Below are 23,313 nucleotides of genomic sequence, written 5' to 3'. Positions count from 1 at the left end.
TATTATACGAGCCAAGTATCCAGGAGTAATATTAAAATATAATGGAAACTACTTATAAATTGGCACAAAGCAGTATTTATTATTTTTTTTTTAGCGCAAATTAAATACAAACAGGTGGAGCATATGAAAAACTGAATTTTCAAAAAATGGTGCATATGCAATGCGCCCGTATAAGATCTGATGTGCAGCCTTGTCATTTGATTCATGCAAAACAAATCAGGACTAGGAAAATGAAAAATAATTTAACAAATTAGAATAACTTTTTTTCCATTGTCTAGTTTATTATTGTAATCAGTCATCCATAGAAGAATAAAACATTAAAAAAAAACATAACAATCAACAGTTCAAAAAATAATTCATCTTCCATTCATCCTATTTTAAACAGCAATATGTACAAAAAGCATGGTGGTATACAAAACAAAACTGTATTGAATCTCCTCAATATCGCATGTAATCAGTTTCTCTCAAGTTCTGACCTCTGAAAATGACAATATTCATCTTTATCGTTTACCTGTGCCACTTTTTATATATGCTAAAATTCTTAAGATTCAGCTTTTTAGCGCAATATAATAAAATAAAAGATTTTTGAAAGTTAAAAAAAAAAAACCAAGAAACTTTTGAAGGTTTGAAGAAGAGTAATAAATAACTTTAGTGCATTGCTTGCTTTAAAAAGTTTTCTCAGTTATGTTATGTCCATGCAGTAATTAGTATAATAATATGAGAAAAAAATATTTGTTTCTCAAAAAGTTAAAAATATTTACATTTATACATACAAATACTTTGAAATCGAAGTGCAAATCTTAGCTATTCTAAAAAGAATTATGAAATACATACAAAATCAGGATAATTAAATTGTGCAGCTTGACAAAATAAGTTAAAAGTACTTTGTACATATGAGTGTTTAGATAAACACCTATTACATTTTTCTTTTCTTACTTTAATACAACTTCAGCTTGTCCAGTTGTTTTATTTAAATCGTATGGTAATATTGTATAGAGAATTAACAATGGTAACTAATGTATCAGAGTTTGAGTACGGCATTAAAATGTTTAAATGAATATCAAGAAAGTATGATTAAATGAATAAATTATTTAATAACACAAAATAGATTTTTTTACATATCTACAATGCCCATGCTTTAAATCATTGCATTGATTTGTGCATTAGAATGTTTCTGTTAATTTTGATGACTGTGAAAATACTTAATGATTTAGTAAACAAAAAATAACTTCTACAAGAAAAGTTAATGATCGGTTTGTACATGTTTAACACTTAAATGAAGCAGACACACATAATTTGAAAATCTACTTTGTCACTTCTATGTTATTCACCAAATTTCATGTGAGGCAAAATACTACGACACATTTCAATCATCTTAATATTTAAAGTCGAATTCTGGCACTTTGAACACTTTTGTCCAGTCAAACACATTTTGAGAGCTATGTAAATAAAGGATGTCTATATCACAATGGACAAATATTCATTTATTTCTATGTGAGAATAAAAATCTTTTCATTTGGTTGTGATGTGCTGTTTTTCTTATTTAAGTTTTACACTATACAAACTTTCGAACTCATGTTTGTTCATAGTAGTATATCAGGCTATTGTATTAAAAAGTAATGAAGAATTTCCTAATGTAACAAAAATCATAGGATTATTTGACTCCATATTGAAACCTTTACGTATTATTGGTGTCAATTATGGGAAGTCAAGTTGAACCATTTAATCCGTCGCTGACATCTTTAAAATAAATCCTCTATTATTTTTCAGTTACACAAACTAAGCTGTACTATAAATATGAAATAAGCATGTATACACATTCACACACGTAAACAGAGATTCATGAACTGTATATAATTGCACAATATTAAACTTGTGATCACCAGAGAACCCAAAGCTGAACCATTGAATCTTGTGATCACCAGAGAACCCCAAAGCTGAACCATTGAATCGTGCTTATACAACAAAAGTAAAAAGGTAATTCAACAGAATTTAAACGTTGTCATCTTAAAAAAACCTTTTAATTTCCAAACAAGTATGCGTTTCCCAATGATAAAATGTCCAAACAAGTATATGCTTCCTAATGGTCAAATGTCCAAACAAGTATACGCTTCCCTATGATAAAATAAATTTAATATTAAATGTTGTTTAAGCATGATTCACCGCATCCTAAAACTTGAATTGTTAAACCACAAAATGTCAGAACAATATTGAGTACTATCTTTGGAGTAACGTCTTGCTTTGCTATGCTGTAATGGATTTGGTCAGTTTTATAATCTGCATCGTAAGGAATGTACGTCCTAACACACAGATGAAGCTGCCTCCCTGAAAAAGAAATGTTTTATAAATATATGATGCGGTGAGTATGAACTGGAAGATCCAGATTTCCATTTCTGATTTTGAACAATAATAAAGAGGATTACAGAATCTATAAGAAAATGTGCCTGGTAGATAACTACCATTCTCTCAATTCTGTCATGTTTCTCCATAATCTCAATGTCATGATGCTCAAAGTATATGAAACTCTGAGTAATGAATAGTAAGATCGAGAATTATATTTCTACTTTTGATCAATGCTAAAGAAGATAACAAACGTGTTCCTGGTAGAAATATCAATGTTTTATTACCTTGACTTAAGTTATCAGTTCATCAGTGTAAAAATAAAATTTCAAAGTAAATCAGAAAACAGATATAAAATGTTCATGCTATAACATTGTTTTTGAAACTGTTAGGTACTCTTTGTATATACCCGGTAGTTTAAAATTATGACATGTTAAAACTTTTAAATAGTATAGTTTGACAATTTTTTTGTCTTTGCAGACGATTCGCTCGAAATAATGTTCATTCATCAGAAAGATAACGTCTGGCATAATATCAAAATAAGCAGATCTTTATTTCCCCTCAAGGACATTCACACATCCATATCAATAACTTAGGTATAAACGTTACAATAACTGAACCTTATAGCAATTAAAAACATCTGATACATGTAATAAGTATATATTATGCTTCTTACGTCATCATATTTTTAACGACGGAACTTAAGATTTTAGCAATGGAATCACATTGACTATCTACAACTGTTACAAACAATAACATTTAAGGATAGAATACATTGACATTAAGGGTCGAAAAATATTTTGTTTAGATTATCCAAAACAACGAAAATGAACTAAACAAGTATACATTACGTTTTCTAATTGGAATAAAATAGTACGCCAACACTGCAACATGTGATGGTACACCAATATTTCAAGAAAAAATTATACACCATTACTTCAAGATATAATGATACACCAATATTTCAAGATAAAATGATACACCAATACATAAGGATAAATGAAAGCGCCCATGTATCCTGGTAATGCATTTCTGTAAAATATGTTCAAAAAATTTTGTGAAAATAGATTGTGTTTTTCTCGTTCAGATTATGTTTAGTATGTTTACGTTAGTATCTTTTTTTCGTGTGGTCATTGAAGTTTTATGTACATATTACCTTGAAGTAATTTAACAAAGTATTACCATGCATAATTCTCTGTAGTCCTTACTTAAGTTATGAGAAAATAATTGGGGAATGCGTCCATGGGACACAGGTGATGGCCCTGCTTGCATATCATATAAAATTATAAAGGGACATAACGGAGGAACAGTATAAGTGACGCTACCAGAATGTGTACTCCACCTGAGTTTTGTGGTAGGAAGTATTGTGTATAGGTTTCATAACATTTAGTTGAGGCAAACTTAAGTTATTTCAATGTGTAAGGGGCATAACTCTAAAACAGTAAAAGTGACTCAATCAACATTCACACTAGATCTGTAGTGTGTGGTAATACGCATTATATTTAAGTTTCATAACATTTGCTTGAGGCTAACTGAAGTTAGAGAACAGACATAAATAAATGGAGAATGTATCCTAATGGACACGGATGATGCATCCGCTTGCACACAAAATTATAAAGGAACATAACTAAAGAACGATAAAAGTGACGCTACCCAAATTTGTACTTAATCTGAGTTTTGTGGTAATTAGTAATGTGTATAGGTTTCATAATGTTTGGTTGGGGCAAACTTAAGTCACACAACGGAAACTAAAATTAAACATTTTGCAAATTTTCGATTTATAAAGGGGCATAACTCGATAATGGTTAAAGTGACGCCACCGAAATTCAACTTGATCTGTGTTTTATGGTAATAAGTATTGTGTATAAAATTCATAACATTTGGTTGAAGCAACTTAAGTTAAAGAATGGAAACTAACAATTGTTTTCCCATTTAGATAGGAGCATAACTGGAGAATGGTTAAAATGACCCCACCAATACTCAAACTCGATCTGTAATTTGTGGTAATAAGCATTGTGTATAAGTTTCATAACATTTGGTTAAGACAAACTTTAGAGAACGGAAACAAAAGATTTTTTAATTTTTCATTTGATAAAGGAGCATAACTATAGAACGGTTAGAGTGACATTACCATGATTCAAACTTATCTGTATTTTGTGGAGTTTTAGCATTGTATTTAAGATTAATAACATTTGGTTGAGGTAAACATAAGTCAGAGAACGGAAACTAAAGATTTTGCAATTTTTCCATTTAAATAGGACATAACTTTAGAACGGTTCAATTGACGCCACCAAAATTTAAACTTGATCTTTGTTCTGTGGTTATAAGCATTGTGTAAACAGTTTTACAAAAATTTGGTTGAGGCAAACTCAGGTAGAGAACGGAAACCATTTTTTTGGACGTACGTACGGACAGACAGAGAAGGGTAGAAACTTAATGTCCACATCAGCATTTTTCAGTTTGTAAAGTGACATATCTCTATATATTCGTTTAAGTGACAGTGTCAAAATTCAGCTGCATTTTGTGGTAATAAGCATTGTCTATAGTTTCATAAAATTTTATTAAGGCAAACTAAAGTTAGAGAACGATAACGAAACATTCAGGAATTTTGACATTTAAAGGGGCATAACTGTAATCGGCAAACTTATGAAACTATAAACAATGCTTAAAGCCACAGAACACAGATCAAGTTTGAATGTTGATGGAATCACTTCATACGTTCTAGATAAAGAAAGGCAACAGTAGTATACCGCTGTTCAAAACTCATAAATCCATGGACAAAAAACAAAATCGGGGTAACAAACTAAAACCGAGGGAAACGCATTAAATATAAGAGGAGAACAACGACATAACACCGAAACGTAACACACACAGAAACGGACCAAGCATCAGACAAAACACCACGAGAATAACAAATATAACATGAAAACCAAATACATGAATTTGGGATAGACAAGTACCGTGCCACGTCTTATCTCAATTTCTCAAAAATAAGAGAAAACACAAACGACTCAACGTTAAAATGCAACACACACAGAAACGAACAATAATATAACAATGGCCATCTTCCTGACTTTGTACAGGACACTTTTAAAGGGGAATAAAAGTGGTGGGTTGAACCTGGTTTTGTGGCATGCCAAACCTCGCACTTTAATGGCAAAGTTAAATATAACATTGAAATGACAACATAATAGAGTTATACCCTATTTAAATGGGAAAATTGCAAAATCTTAGTTTGATCTGTGTTTTATGGTAATTAGCATTTTGTAAACAAGTTTCATAACATTTGGTGAGGCAAACTTAAATTATAGAACGGAAACGAAAAATTCAGCAATGTTTCCATTTGTTTTCATAATATTTTAATGAGGCAAACTAAAGTTAGAGGATGGAAACCAATTTTGGTACGTACGACCGACAGACGTTCGTACAGACGGACAAGGGTAAACTAAATGTCCCCTCCGCTATAGCGTGTGCATAAAAATGTAAAATAAGGATTCATGCTTTGAAAGGCAAATCTTCTTTTCCTGATAAGAGCTACATTACATGCGTTTGATGTATTTTAGCTTTTGATTTTGTCATTTGTTTACGGAATTATATATACCATTATGAATTTTCCTTGGAGTTCGGTATTTTTGTTATTTTACTTGTTAACATGTACAAGGTGTACTGAACACTTCAGCTATCTTAATATTTTATTGATTTTTAATACAGAATAAAATAACAAACTAAAGTACAATATAGTCTAGACAAGCATATGTTACTTACTCATTCTTAAAATGTTCAGAGAACATTTTTCACAGACATTTTATGTTCATCTGCACAGCAGAAGATTTAATTTAGACTTCAACATGAATAATTAAGAAAGAACGCCACTCTTTACTTACTACGTTTGTAGAAAGATGCTGGCATCATTTCAAAGTCAGACATTGATTCTTTAAACTAATCAAAGCTTTTTAAACAACATACACATTATATTTACACTGAGCCTGAAAGTTAATTAAGATACACAAAATAGCTGTTGTAAGGAATAAAGCGTGCAATTTATACTACATGCAAGCTTAAGAGACCAACCGTACGCTACCATGGGAGTGCTTAATGTGGTGAATATAAAGACAAATGACATTTACAAGTGTCATTATATGTGGGAGGTTTATCTAGCTGTAAAAACACATATTCTTAGTCTGGAATTTGTCAGTTATTTTCCAATCTTTCCGTCCGTTGATACAGATGAGCGTCTGGTTTTGTCAGATTCTATGAACTTTCATTTTTTAAATTTACCCTGGAGTTTGGAATTTTTGTCAATATATTTGTTACAAACATAGCAAAGGACTACTAACGTTATTCTATTACGACAACTATACTTCATATCATTAATAATTTACGCTATGTTTCTATGTTAATGGATTTTTTTGTTTTTTGTTTCTCATGAAAGCCTGAATGTCGCGACCACCAGATATATATTCCCAATTCTGTATAATTTTTTATATCAAAATTCATACTTAGTATGTATGAAATATAGCTAATGATTTTAAAGCATCTAACACTTAGTTATTCATTATTATTCATTACTTTGGTTAAATGTTTTACAATACTTAGTGCCCAATAATATAATGATTTTTTTTTACATTAATATCATATCTCAAAATAGGGGAAATGAAACGAGTTGTTTTATCTTGATATTAAATAGATAATAACTTAATAAGGTTAGTATGACTGTCATTGAGTGCTCGACGCAATAGAAATATGTATGTTAACTTGACATGTATTATCCACGACAGATTAACTTGATATATAGTACAATGTTCAGTTTTGCCACTCAAAATCAATTCTTATAGCATGAAAATAACATTCAGGTTAAATATTTGAATCTATATATTTTAAACTATGTTATCAATTGTTTAACCAACTTTCAGTGAAAAAAAAAGACAACAGCAGGTGTGAAGAATAATTTATCAACCGACCTTTTAAAAAATAAATAGTAAGAAAGTCATTTAACATAATGACAACCTGCTATATTTTCATTTATATACATTTAATAACATATCATGTAAATGAACTGACATGAAAACTACCAAAAAGACAAAGTTAAAATGACATGCATAATTTCTGGGGATTAAACATTATTTCAATGATGGTTAACTCCTTATAAAAAAAGAAGATGTGGCATGATTGCCAATGAGACAACTCTCCACAAGAGACCAAAAATGACACAGAAATTTGTCTTATATTGGAAACGAACATTGCAAACTATGTACCGTACATGTCGCAACGAAGATAACATTAAATTATTTTTTAGAAGAAAAAAAATAGACGAAAGGAATTGTAATATTTGATTAATTTCTATTTTATTATCCAGAACAACGCTATATTAGCTATGCAATTAAGTGGGCACTATATGGACGGATATGCGAGTTTTTTGTTATATGTGTTTGCTAGGATAGACATTTTTTATATAATGATTAGGGTTACCAATCTCCCATGGTGCTAGGATGGTCTCTTACCTTAGTGAAAAACACACAACATTCCAATGAGAATTGACTTACACGATGATACGATCACCGTCTTTCATCGCATTAAAGGAAGGTTTGAATTCGTCATGTATATGATTGACCAATGGCTTCTTTTGTTCTTTGATGCTTTGGTCCTCTGGATAACTATCTGTACCACACTGTTGATACTTAAACATTAACATAATAACGGAACTCCATAACAAACTTGCACCTAAAGAAAAAGTGAAACAATGACAGAACTTCATAGCACACATGTATTTAAAGAACAAATGACGGTTCATGATCCTCGACCAATATAAAAGGGACAAATTAATAAGTATTGCGTTATGGCAAGTGGACTAATGTAATAGTGAATAATCAATTTACAATATATGTTGACACATATTTACATGATCAGTAAGATCAATGAAATAAAATTGCAGACTAATTTAAGTGGCATTATTTTATACAAATGTATGCCCACCAAATTTATTCAAACTCTCAAATTTGATTAAGTGCAGTCGATGTTTACGGGATATATTTGAATGTTAAATTGTCAACATTTTAAGATTATCAAATTAGCATAGGAATAATAGTACTGTTTTAAAAGATGTGTCATCGTTTTACGGTTAACTTTGGATTTGACAGTGAGTCGCAAACATCCGTTTTACTAGTTCTGTTCGTTTCGCCTGTACAACGGCATTTGCAATCGTTACATTTCTAAACTGACGGTGCCAACTTCAACTACAATTCTTAAATAGACAAGCACTTGCAACAGTATAAAGTCAATATTCTTATCTCATTTATAGATAAAATATATAAATTATATGTTAAACATGTATAAGATTGATTTTTGTGGGTCTATTAAATCGACGAAATAATTTCCTGTTAGTTTCATTTTTTCAGCTGACATTCTCTTCAAAGTTTGATCCGAAGGTGTCATGAGTCTATGGATTCAATTGAGGTTAAATAAAAAAATGTTGACTTGCAAGCTGAAACACATAAGTAACGTTCTTGAGCTTGTTTTGACAAAGTTAACACTAGTGAAGTATTCTTTCCGTTTCTACGAACTTATTAATGTTTATATGGCAATAAGCATTTCAATTTGAATTTGAATTATATTTTGAATTAAAATCGTGGAATTATATTCCGGGGTGGAGGGGTTACTACTTTAAAGCTAATCATCGTTAACAGGTTCTTTCACATCACTATATAATAGCACATCAAAATTTATAATGGATAGCACAAGGACAAAATCAAGACAGCTATTTGTAGTAATTCAGTCTAATTATTTTTCGTTTTTTCGTTATGTTTTAGGGTGTCGTTTAACGTATTCGGTAACACAAACGCAGGTTACAAAATAGTATGAAAAAGCGTCTCCTTTGGTCCTTACCGAGATTATATAAAGCTAGATCTGATTATCCCGTCTGAAGGGTAATCAATGGTACTAGTTGTAAGGAAACGAACCTTGGTAGACCCTAACTATAAACAGTGTGAGAGAAACGTAATAATGGCACATACTTCATAGATATCATATTACATACCTGCTAGATAAAAAGCATACTCAAATTCCGCCTCTTCTTGAATCAACAGACCTTTAAACAAAAACATAATATATTACATAATGTTCATTAGTTATATCGTCATTGAAATAAGATTTAAAACCCACAATCTTAAAAAGAAGCTTTGAAATCAATGATGTTATTATCACAGCAGAATATAGTAGGTAATATATCTATCGCATAACTTATAGAGATTGTCTGACCTCAATCTTGCAACACAAAATAGTCCAATATTGCACTTCTCAAGGCTATACTTCGTTTTGTTTCCCAATCCAATTTTAATGGGTACTAAAAGTACACCCCTGATAGCAACCTCATTCTTGTTCTCGTACAAATCAGAATTTATATAAACAAGAGGCTGTCACAACGACAGCAAACCGGATTTATTAACATTTATTTGTGTCCTGGCAATATCACAAGAACCATTACTGATGAATGGTGAAAATGAAAATCGTCAATATCAAATTTGACCTCCATTTTGTCATCAGTATCAACATATTAAAATTTGAAAAGCTTAGATTGAAAGGTTCATGAGTAAATGCAACAACGTGAATGGAAACGCCATTTTACGATCTTTCAAGAACCATAACTCCTGAACGGTAAAAGTCAAAATCGTCATTATTGAACTTGACCTCTATTTTGTCATCAGTAACATCATATTAAAATTTCAAAAGCTTTGGTTGAATGGTTCATGAGAAAATGCACGGACACGACGGGAAACACCATTTTTCAATCTTTCAAGAACCATAACTCCTGAACGGTAAAAGTCAAAATCGTCATTATTGAACTTGACCTCCATTTTGTCATCAGTAACAGCATATTAAAATTTCGGAAGCTTTGGTAGAACAGTTCATGCATAAATGCACGGACACGACTGGAAACTCCATTTTTCAATCTTTCAAGAACCACAACTCCTGAACGGTAAAAGTCAAAATCGTCATTATTGAACTTGACCTCCATTCTGTCATCAGTAACAACATATTAAAATTTGGGAAGCTTTGGTAGAACAGTTCATGCGTAAATGCACAAACACGACTGGAAACTCCATTTTTCAATCTTTCAAGAACCATAACTCCTGAACGGTAAAAGTCAAAATCGCCATTATTGAACTTGACCTTCGTATAGTTGTCAGTAATAACATATTAAAATTTTAAAAGCTTTGGTTGAACGGTTCATGAGTTAATGCACGGACAACATTTGATTGCCGCCCGCCCGACCGCCCGGCCGCCCGCCGTACATCCCCAAATCAATAACCGACATTTTTGTCACAAAAATCCGGTTAAAAATTAGTCTAGTGTACAAGTAGAAAAACAATCTTAATAATAGTCCTTCGCTGAAATTAAGGTACTAGTAATCGATTACAGTTTTCTTATTGCCATTGTAAAAGGAGGAGATAGTTTACAGTATTGCCTCCACCAATGATCAAATCCAATATCGTAAAGTAAATTATAAAAGCTCCGGCATGACAAAATGTGAAACAATTCAAACGTGCGCACCAACAGCCTGATATATAACAAAGCAATACAAAAAATAAACGCTAAAAGTCAGACAATCTAATTAAAAACCGATCTCTCATCGCTCCTGTTTTTGATATGTCGCGTGGGAGATCTAACGAAACCCGCTTTGAGGTCACATGTGAGTGACCTCGTAGGTGTGTCTTTTTCGACCAATGAAATTGGGTCTTCCACGATCTTGAAAGTTTAACGAAAGGTAAAGGGATGTAACTCATTTTATTTACGTCGAAATCGTCAGTCAAAATAATTCATAAACGTTTTTGATTGGCTTATTAATAGGTCGTCAACTCATTTGCATATCATTATAAATTCATGACTTTTAGTTCACTCACATGTGACCTCAAAGCCGGTTTCGTTAGATCTCCCACGCGACATATCAGAAAACGGGAGCGATGAGAGATCGGTTTTCAATTAGTTTGAAAGTCAGACAACAATTAACGATAAAAATATGTAACTTAAAAATATAAGAAACTGACTACCGATCTAAGAGTACTGACTAGCAGTTACTAAAAGTTAACTTCTTATTCTTGATTTATCATGTCTACATGTATATTGGCTAAAGGTATAGGTGGGGGTGGGGAGGGGAGATCTCACAAGACATGTTTAACCCCGCCGCATTTTTGCATTTGTCCCAAGTCAGGAGCCTCTGGCTATTCTTAGCCTTATACATGTATGTTTTTTTTTTAATTCTAGTTCATTTATATGTTTTAGACTTTAGAGTGAAGTCCTATGTCACTGCACTAGTACACAATTTTATTTAGGTGCCTGATGAGGACCACCTCCGGGTGCGGCATTTTCTCGCTGCGTTGAAGACCAATTGGTGGCCATCGGCTGTTATCTGCTCTTTAGTCGGGTTGATGTCACTTTGAGCTATTCCCAATTTCAATTCTCAATTTCATTCCCGTCTGTGGCGGGTTTTTCAGTTGTTAAGATATATCATTTGTTCATTTCTGACACAAACAGTTGTGTAAATTCCACTATAACAGTTTTTTCAAAGGAATTTAGCTGAAATTATAATTTCACAAATGGTTACCATCTTGACATTGTGTGTATGTGTTTTCCATCTTACCAGACAATTGTTTACTTGGTTAAAATTCCACATGGCCAGTATTATCCACCTGTCATTTCCACGTTGCTGACTATGGCACTTTGTCAGTGGCGGATCCAGAACTTTTCCTAAGGGGGGGCCCGCTGACTGACCTAAAAGGGGGGGGGGCCGCTCCAGTCATTCTTCAATGATTCCCCTTGGATCCGCCTATGTTTGTACTGAGTATGATTTTAAATGACGTGATGAATAATGCATTCCATAGAAGAATAAGTCATCCTGGTATTGCATTTGGTTTTCAATGCAGCGGGATTTAAAAAAAAAAACGTCATATTCGGTTTGGATTATCCAGAACTTTTCCTAAGGGGGGGGGGGGGGGCCCGCTGACTGACCTAAAAGGGTGGGGGCGCTCCAGTCATGCTTCAATGATTCCCTAATATAATCAACCAAATTTTTCCCACGAAAGGGGGGGGGGCTGGGCCCCCCGCCCCCCCCTTGGATCCGCCTATGTTTGTACTGAGTATGATTTTAAATGACGTGATGAATAATGCATTCCATAGAAGAATAAGTCATCCTGGTATTGCATTTGGTTTTCAATGCAGCGGGATTTAAAAAAAAAAAACGTCATATTCGGTTTGGATTATATGAAATGTTGAATGAATTATTATTTGGCATCAAATGCATCCCCTCTATACAAATACAAAATACAAATATTTACATAACAATCTAATTAAAGGTAATGGACATCTTACCTGCTGCTGGTCCTCCAAGTAAAGAGCCAAGAGCTATCATGAAAGACAAATAACCATTGCCCATAGCAATATATTCTGGTCCGACTAGTTCACGTGAGGCTTGTTGTAAAAATGTCGTCCAATAGCCACTGTAAAATCCATACAAAATACAATATCCTATCTGCCCTGCATAGTCATCTATCAATAGAGGGCAGATACCAGTCACAACAACCCCTAACCCTACTGAGCACAATACGGATGTTATATCATCTAATGCACTGTTGTGTCCCATGAAAGCAAATACCATCCGGGTTGTAAAGGCTGACATGCCGATACAAGAAATCAAGAACGAGGCAGTGCCGAAGTCTGTTCCGAATTCCATAGCATAAGAAGGTAAATAAATATATATGATTGTAGATCCAAAACTCCAGAATAAATTAGCAATGCACATGCCATGAAAGACAATATTACGGAGAGGTAGACATGACAGTAGAGGCATGAGACGAACTTGCCTCCCTTTGGCAACAGGGAACATGACGGCGCCACAAACACACAGGTTAAGTGATATTCCTGATAATGTTAGTAAAGTGCCCCTCCATGCAGCGTATTCCAGGAGGTATTTTATTACTACAGGGAATGTAATTATACCGGCTCCAATGCCGCCCATAACAATAGATAGCGCCTGAAATCTTTTATGGTTAAAATACTGCTCAACAGCCATTATAGATGGTGTACATGCCAGTCCAAATCCAATACCTATAAAATAAGAAGAGAAATTACCTAAGATATTTCGTGTACGATATGTATTCAAAATCAATTATTACTTCCTACTTTTGCAGAATTCGAACTTGGATGCTTAACTGTACGCCTATTATACATTTAATCATTCATATTGTACAGTGTAAAGTTTGTCTATGTTTCATATTTTTTTTACATTTAATTTGTATTACAATAATCCTGTTGTACGTACCTGTTATAACCCCAAATGTGAGGTAAACCTGATACAGGTCCGTCACAAACATCCCTAGTCCTAGACCTATAGAAGAGATCACTCCTCCTAGCATGACGCTGATCCGAAAGCCAAACTGGGACATAAAGCATCTTAAAACGATACCTGTAATATAGACAATTACATGTATGTATGAAGTCGTCATGCACATGATTTTTCAGTTTTTTCAAATTGCAACGTTTAGATCTATAAGGTATTCGATCTGATCGACAAAATGAGGTAAAACCATTCAAAATTCAGTAATTCTATTTAAATGTATGTATATATTTTAAACATAGCGCATAAAGTGTTGGCTTCTTTGTCGATTTACTAACTTGAAAATAAAGTTTTAATGTAAAAACAAAAGAAACTAAACGCCAAGAAGCTTTAATATTGGAATGAGAAATAAGTTAAAGAGTGACGCAGATCCTCTTAAATAGAGCAATCAAGTTAATAATAAATAAAATATTGTTCAGCGAAGACAGTGAAAAATACTTATATGCATGTAATAAATCAATTACTAAGGCGTAAGGGGTCAACAACAAGATGCAAAGTTGTTAATCACAATGTGTCTGATCTACTGATCTACTACTGTAGTGGGTCCAAAAGTCGATGGTCACTACTTAAATAGCCACTTGAATTATTTGTGATTTTTACATCTTAGGCTAGTGACAAGCGGATACTTGTATTAAGTAGGAAGGCGACACAGTACTGAATGATAGGATGAAGCTATTCCTGTTTTTAATTTCAATAATTGCATTGACAAACAGAATGAATGGGTCGGTACTGGTGAAAATCACAACCTTGTAGTCTTATGTTAATAAACTTTTGCAATTCAACATTAGTAACATAAATAATAATGTCTTACTAGTTAATGCTGTAACATACAGCAATATAGATCCAACCCAAGAAGTGTCAAAATGATCATGTTCAAAAATGTCTTTGAAAACTATATGGAATATTCCAATACTATAGGATATCCCACATATAATAAACTGAACGAAAAAGGATGCCACAACCACAGCCCATTTCCAATCTCCCGTCTCTTCCACCATGTTCGAATCACCCTTGGCGGCGATGACGATCATCTATGTCCTAAAAAGGAATTAAATAAAACGTTCTTATTTACATGGTAGTTATATAAAAAGCAATAGTCAATACTGAAAAAAAATCCTCAATGTATGCATTAAATTAAGGAAACTTTTGTATTGACAGTTATTCAAATGATTGGTGATTCCAAGATGAGTATTTTGTTGTAATACGCATGTTGTATAAGATTTACAACATTGGGAAGAGGCAAACTTAAGTTGGAAAACGGAATCGAAAATTTCAGTATTGTTCAGCTGTTAATATAAAAAAGAAGATGTGGTATGATTGCCAATGAGACAACAGTCCACACGAGACCAAAATGACATAGACATTAACAACTATATGTCACCGTACGGCCTTCAACAATGAGCAAACCCCATACCGCATAGTCAGCTATAAATTGGCCCCGAAATGACAATGTAAAACAATTCAAACGAGAAAACTAACGGCTTAATTTATATAAAAAACCACTGAATTACAGGCTCCTGACTTGGGACAGGCACATACATAAATAATGTGGCGGGGTTAAACATGTTAGCGGGATCCCCGTCCCCTAACCTAGGACAGTGCTATAACAGTACAACATAAGAACGAACTATAAAAATCAGTTGAAAAAGGCTTAACTCATCAGATGGACAAAAATACAAGTGGATAAAAAATACAAAATATAAGCATGTTTTGTGAAGGGGCCTAGCTAACTCTTGAAAGATAAAAGTGACGCCACCCCAATTTAAACTTGATCTGTGTTTTGTTGTTATGAGCATTTATGAGTTTAATAACAATTGGCTGAAGGAAGCAAATTAAAGTTAGAAAACGGAAACTAATTTAAGTGTAAAACTTAATGCCCCCTCCGCCACGGTAAAGGAGGGTATAACACTATTTCCAAAGAAAGGACCGTTAATAGTATCTGTTTTACCGTCCATGAGTCTCAAACTACTAGTAAACAATAAAATAATATTCTAAGTTCGTACTGATCATCAAGAATAAGGATCTGATTCAGATCTTTCACATGCCTCTATTATGTTTATAAAGTATAGCGATGGTTTGTGAGAATAAAGATATGTATAAGGAACAAATATAACTAACAGAGCATCGTGAAAGATCTGATGTAAATCAAATTGTAAGACTAGCCTTAAATTTTCAAATTAAAAAAAAAATGATTGCCAAGCTAAAATAGTTAAACTATCAGGTATTTTATTTTACTCTTCGTTCACAGGCACTCGTCTCAGAATTTTTGTTTCCTATATTCCTTTATGTTATATAAAGGTATATAGGATTTTTTTTCTGAGACGAGTGCCTGTGTCTTCGTTTATTGAATACATTTTACTATACATGTATTTTAACTATCTAGTATATTCAACGATTCTTACCATTGTTCCCGTTGACATCACGTTTGGACTAACACGAAAGCCGGGTGAATAACACAGTACAATTATAATCAGTTATTGTAAAGGACAAAGTAGAAATAATTGAAAGTAGATAACATATTTAAATGTTAAATAAGGTGTACATTGTAATGGAATACCGTTCCTCTTCCTAAATATACTAAAATTAATACAGAAATTATCAATATAATTATCAGTCTTATCTGAAAATAAATATATATGTCATAAGTGTCACAATCCCTTAACTGATACAACAAATATACTTATATTTTTATCACAAGGACCACATTTGAGGTTAAAGTCAGCGTAAAAAATAATCTGCATTAATTTCAGTACATAAATTATATTAAAGTTAGGTTTTATACATTTTGCGCACCGTCACCATATTCGAATGGCTACTGAATACAAAGTTTAAGCCTAAAACAATGAGGCCCAAATTACAAACCGTTTGAATATAAAATGCAAGTCACCTGTCATTGACTTCATTTCATGATTCAAATAAAGACATTCTACACGACAGTTCTCCCAGTGGATTAATATATCAGCTGACTACATGTAGGTATGCATGTACACTAGCAAAAACGAGTAACATATAACATCAACAGCATCTACATGTAAATATACAACTGATCATACACGTGCACTCGGCTATCCCTTATTCACAAAATATATAAAAGAGTTTTAACTTTTCAACTCTTCATCATTTCTTTCCAAAATGTAGTTTTCTATATAGTTCTTGTCATCTCTTGGTGATTATTTTCTCTTCTAGATCGGATGTCTCCCTCAATCACAGGTTGTAAAATAGCAGAACATTCTCGGTCTCTTTTTTATACAAAATGATTCATGATTTTATCAAATTTAGGCATAAATTGGAAGATAATCTTATTCTTAAACTTCTTTAAAAAGGAATATCTAGTTAGTAGAATATTTTATTTTATCAAGAAAACAGGTCGCATGACACCCCCCTCTTTGCTTTTTAGGAGAGAACATTATAATGTAAAGAGCTATCATCCATTATTCAAATTAAATATTTTATACAAAATCTGACAATTTTGCACAATATGTAGCTATGAAAATGCTATGTTAGTACCCTCATTTTTTATGATATTTTCGAAAAAAATAAGCTTTATATAAACTACATTTACTTAAAGTATTAGAACATTTTTTTATTTTTTTTTTTAAATTAGACCTCCCATTTAACAAATCTAATACATTTTTTTGAAAACAAAAGCCCATTTAATTAATTGTCGAATGGCTATCACAAAAGAGGGACGAAAGATACCAAAGGGACAGTCAAACTCATAAATCTAAAACAAACTGACAACGCCATGGCTAAAAATGAAAAAGACAAACAAAAACAGCACACATGACACAACATAGAAAACTGAAGAATAAAAAAACCAGAACCCCCCCAAAAACTAGGGGTGATCTCAAGTGCTCCGGAAGGGTAAGCAGATCCTGCTTCACATGTGGCACCCGTCGTGTTGCTTATGTGATAACAAATCCGGTAAATAGTCTAATTCGGTAGGTCACATTCATGAAAGGGAAGGGGATTGTAGTTACGACGTAAGGAACATATCAGATATCATTTGTGAAACGGTAATTCCAAAATGGTCAACCTACTCGTGATGGCGTCCGTAAAATTTACGAAGGGATGATTTCAACTTCACCATTTGGAACTCTTGGTTTAATAGCTTCCTTGTGAGCAGTAACCCTCTATCCAAGAAAATCATGATAGGGAATGCAAGCACGGGAATATCGTATCAATTGGGAGATATATACCCCGTATGCAGGTGCTGCTGGAATGTTGCTACTTAGAAATGGAAAGTTCTCTTTTGTCGTAAAGTTTTATTTTCAACCGACCCTCATTGTCAATTTCTAGATGTCAGTCAAGATATGAGGCCGACTTAACTGTATCTGTGGTATCCTTTATCTCTAGCTTGATGGGATAGATGCATTCCACAGTCACCAAAATTTCACAAGTTACGTCCCGAATAAAACCTATTTGACACTATCCATCTACATGAAATTTAATCCAAAAAGAAAAATACAGATCTAAGACTGTCAAAGAACACAATAATTTGATTTTTTGTTATATAATATTATTAAATTTTATGACATTTAATTCCTTAAAATATGTTAACAGCATGGGTTAGAATTGAATTTGCGCTTACTATCTAGAAAATATAAAGAATTCGGATATCATGTTATAATTAATGTTTGTAACTAAATGAGAAGAGTTTGATAAGATTTACAACTTAAACGAGTGGTTGGGCTAATAATTACACGCGAAAGAATAGCTTATAAAACGGGTGATAATCCAAGAGACCTTTATCGACAAATATGTTGGTAATTACTGCATGTATTACCAAAAACATTAAAATGGCATTTCAAAACTTCATAATTATTTGGACCCACTAGATCATCACTGCATTTATAAAATTATAGAGTAAATTTTACAGAAAATGAAGGACTGTGCACATTTAAATCAACGCAACCGGTGTAGGAGCTGCCCCAGTTCATATTGTTTTTTTTCTGTGAGACTCCGAGTCGTGTTTTTGCGTACATGTAAATATATTCATAAGTTTATTTGTCATTAAATCCTTCAAGTAATGACATCAAGGCCTCAATGAGACGCTAACCTACTGATAAAATTATAAAAATTCATCTCGAGGGCAGCATTAATGAGTATTTTTACTGAAATTTCTTTAACCTGCAATATTTTAAATCGGGGGCGGATCCAGCCATTTAAAGGGGGGGGGGGGGGGGTTCCAACCAAATGTCCCCATTCAAATCCATTGGTAGTCCAAAGCCCCCCCCCTCTTGATTCGGCACTGTCTAGACACTCTTCGATGACTACTTAAAATAGAAAATTAAGATGTATTTAAATGGTTGGAAAAGCATTCACCCAAAAATGTGGAGATAACTGATGATAAATTCAAATTAGCTACACGTACCCAGTCTACACTTATTTTGAAAGGTCTATTTTATAGATGTTATTTGTATAATCTCGATCTGTCCTGACTTTATAAAACAGTTACTGCAAAATGGTGTTGAGGTTTTCTTTAATTTTTCTCAATTCATGTGTTATCCTATGTATGATGTATGCGTATGTAATGTGATAAAAGCTCTTTATATATTTAGCCTTTTAATTGGAAAATAAATGGAATATTCCTTTTCTAATATAGCCAAATGTCTTTAAAATATGTCAAACTCCAAATCGATCTGGTTTATAATAATTGTAAATGATTTGGACAAAATTACCAAATATATGCCAATCTGAACATATAGACATGAGCAATGCCAAAAAGGGTCTGGATGAGCGGCTCGGGGAGGTCATCATCACTGCACTTTGAATGCTTATGCCATATATTTCCCTGTTCTTCAATCCAATAAATATTATGATATTGTAAATAATTTGCAGTCGAGTTTGTAATTACTTTGCGAGATTTTATCCTGTGAAACTTTGGATCTTGTACAGGTGTTATATCACCTGATCTCAGTATTGAGATAGAAAACAATGTCTTACCTGTAATCATGTTGGCATTTGTCGTTTTCTTGAAAAATGTATCCAATATTGATCTACTCTTTTTAACATTAATATAATGTAAATATAATGTAATGCAGTCTTGTTCAGAGTTCTCCTTTATCGCCCATCAAAACAAAAATCAGCTGATTTTAAGTAGGTCAAGTCCATAACTTGACTTCCCACGTGATTTCTTTGTTTACAGGCATATCTATATTTAGATCTGATCATTAAAGTCAGAATGAAATACGGGAGAGATATGAATCTTCGGATATTTCATCATGATCTATGTATATATTCTAGGACCAATGCTGACAATCAATTCATACATATATAACGATGCAGTTATCTATCTATCTATCTATCTATCTATACATATATATACATATATATACATGTATATATATATATACATGTATATATATATACATGTATATATATGTATATATATGTAATATATATATACTTGGCCACCGAAAGCTGAATTATACTGAGTCGTCTAGGTTGCTGAGTAGTCTGGAGCGTAAAAATTGACACAATGCAGGCGGTGTTTTCTCATGAGTAATCCTAGTCCGAGATTACTCTGACGTCCAACGGCTGTTTTGCCAGACAAGCTGGGGCCGTGGCCTAGTCCGAGATTACTCTGACGTCCAACGGCTGTTTTGCCAGACAAGCTGGGGCCGTGGGACGGCCCCAGCTTGTCTGGCAAAACAGCCGTTGGACGTCAGAGTAATCTCGGACTAGAGTAATCCCGGCAAAAGAAAAACAAAAATTTTGTTCCGCAAATGGATCCCAAATTTGCAGATTTAATTATATTGTTGTGCTGATATTTAGAGTAGTTATGTGACGGTCACCATGTTTTAACTTATATGTATTCTAAACAGGGCCTGCAGAGAAAATGATCATAATCAGTGTCGGTATTAATATGTGGTATTATCAGTCAATTGTATGTATATTTTTCTAAATAAGATAATAATTAGTGATTTTCACTTTATAATTTTTATCATGGCAAACTACCAACGATTATGAGCGATTAGGAATTTAAGTAAAAACAATGCTGATGTGAAACATACACACACACAAACCTAAATATACGTATGTTTTAAATCGTAATTAAATCAAGAGCATTGTATACAAGATTTTAATGTTCCACAAGGGACAATAGACATTCTCCTACATTGTAAAAGAAAAAAATACCCCAATAAAGAACTAAGTACTGTAACAAACAGTTTGAACACACATGTATGTATATAAACTCATAGTTATCATAAATGGCCTGCTCTACATATTACAAACCGTCAAGTAAATTCGTCGTTAGTGATCTGTATAAGGTGTCATTGTTGTATTATTATTTCGTGTCATGATTAGGAACAATGCCAGAGCTATAAAATATGCCTAACAATAAGAAATATTTAACGGTATCACTTTAAACCACTTGAAAAATTGTTACGGAAATAAACAATTCTTGGTATATATAAATGTACGTCAAAAACTGACTCGATATCAATCTATCCAACAATTATAGTAAAAAGAATGGTTTAACCCAATCTTTAAAATTATAAACCTCAACTATAGAAAATCAATATACAATAGAAATATTTAAAGGAAATTCCTCAAGTCTATATAAAAAGCAACAAACTAGCTGATTCAAAATCAGCGGAAAATCAAAACAAAGCAAATTTTAAGGTCATATCGAGCTCTCAGATCTTGAGTTCTATATTTTACTACCCAAGCATTGAAATTTTGGTTTTAACACCAACATGCTTTTTTTTTAAAATTCTTATTGGTTTATTGATATTTTTCCTAGTGTCAGGTGTTACAAGGTGAATGTACATCCGTGTCTTCAACACCTATATAGATTATAAATCAATTTGAATACAATGTTTATCCGATCAATGCATTGGCACTTTCTAAGATTTCTGTCTTTATCAAATAAAATAAAAATATAATAATACAATATATTATAAAAAAAAAATGACGACTGTCATGATGTGTTATACATGGGAGTGCAAAATAAGAAAAAGTAACAAAACATAGTTGAAAGCTTTTTTTGTCGAAATGGTTACATTCATTTCATGACAGACGAAATCTCGTTCTTCAAACAAAGAGAAGGGGTGATTCGGGGTAACTCATTTTTTAGATCCCGCTATTTTGGTTTTTTCTCCACTTTCCACTCATTCCCAGGTCCCACTGTTTTGACCCCCTCAATAAAGTGAATATATATTCCACACCCTAAATGCAAGTCACCCACGACACTACAAAGTTGGAATACCATTCTTCGACCTTTCTTGTATTCCCAGTAAAACTCACCATATTTACCAAGATCTCTGATATTTACCCAAACCACGTTATTGTCCACAAGTGACCTAAATGACCTTCATGATGATTAATGGGATTTCCAGTTGGTTGTCAATATTAATGAATTATATTTCTACGAACACTTAACTTCCGGCCTTCAGTGTACTTTACGATCTAATGTGACACAATACACAATTTTATGAACACGATATATGATGTAATACCATACATATGTTATTGTAGAAGGTGAAATACCTCAGTGAAATACATGTAGCCTAAATCATAAATTACAGCATTCCTACCAGCTTGTGACATTATATAACTTTTAATTAATAACACTTAGAATATATTCCACAGTTGCCACACTTACCTAAAACATATGTATACAAAATATATGTTCAAGGATGTATGTTTATGTTTTACTGGATATACCAGGTGTCGGTCTGTTTTAATACCGTTAGACGTTTAATTGTCTTTGTGTTGTTAATTTCAAGCAGCGTGACACTAATAAAATATATAACTTTACCTTTTATGTCATGTTTCCTTTGAAAGTTGTTGAATTGAAAAACACAAAATGGCGATCAAAACAAAACTATCTACACATGTGTATTAGCTGTTATTGATTAATTATACATGATCGCTGCTGGCACTGCGAATTTTTTCTAACAACGTGTATGGATTTTATTTATTTCCGGATCACATGATAATGCCGAGTTCGTAATCGATTCGGAAATTATGTATTGCGGGAAAATATGAAGAAGACGATTCTGAGTTGACTTCTACACTTTGTAATGTTTGACTCATTGTAGCTTAAAAAGAAGCGGATTCAAGTCTAGAAGACATAAGAAGGTGGAACGGTAATATTTTAGCTATAGGGACATGTTAGAAGACAAGTTTATACACAAACTGTAACTGAAGTCAGGGCCGTAACTACCTATGAGGCAGGGGAGGCAACTGCCTGCCCTGAATTTTCTACACCAAATTTTTTTTTTGAAGTAATAAAATGACATATTGCCAATATGTACACGAAGAACTTGAAATTATATTATAAACAACACAAGTTTACAGTTTTACCATAGTTATAACAGTGTTATCATGATATGTGATATATATATGTCATTTTCCGGGTCCTACTAAAATGCGCCCGGGAGCGCCCGGGGAACAGAAAAAGCGCCCGGGGAAAATATATAGATATTTTATTGGCATGAGACAACTTTTTTAAGTTATGGACATTGTTTTTTTTTTTTTATTTTAGACAAGTAATTTGCAAATTCAAATAATAGACATTTGTAATAAAACACAAAAACAAGTATGAATATTTCAATTTTAACAATAATATATGAATA

At 32.9% G+C, this 23,313-nt stretch overlaps 1 protein-coding gene across 4 annotated transcripts; it reads right to left on the bottom strand.

Annotated features, from left to right (window-relative positions):
• Positions 1-256: 256 nt before the first annotated feature.
• On the bottom strand, positions 257-22,652 carry LOC143067159 (monocarboxylate transporter 12-like). 4 transcript variants are annotated; one of them, XM_076240229.1, is made up of 7 exons: positions 22,494-22,652; positions 14,538-14,764; positions 13,652-13,795; positions 12,703-13,437; positions 9,374-9,424; positions 7,842-8,061; positions 257-2,325 (listed from the first exon to the last, which is right to left on the bottom strand). In XM_076240229.1, exons 2-6 carry the CDS (start codon positions 14,755-14,757, stop codon positions 7,880-7,882), a joined length of 1,332 nt encoding a protein of 443 aa, XP_076096344.1. In that variant the 5' UTR covers positions 14,758-14,764; positions 22,494-22,652; the 3' UTR covers positions 257-2,325; positions 7,842-7,879. The 4 variants fall into 4 exon arrangements, with proteins under 4 accessions (XP_076096344.1, XP_076096341.1, XP_076096343.1 ...); XM_076240226.1 differs by having other exon boundaries at positions 7,884-8,061; positions 22,494-22,651; XM_076240228.1 differs by lacking the exon at positions 22,494-22,652 and adding an exon at positions 21,980-22,123 and having other exon boundaries at positions 7,884-8,061.
• Positions 22,653-23,313: the final 661 nt, after the last annotated feature.

The sequence above is a fragment of the Mytilus galloprovincialis genome, chromosome 3, assembly GCF_965363235.1.
Source record: "Mytilus galloprovincialis chromosome 3, xbMytGall1.hap1.1, whole genome shotgun sequence".
In the NCBI taxonomy this organism is placed as follows: Eukaryota; Metazoa; Mollusca; class Bivalvia; order Mytilida; family Mytilidae; genus Mytilus; species Mytilus galloprovincialis.
This window is presented reverse-complemented; position numbering and strand designations above follow the sequence as displayed.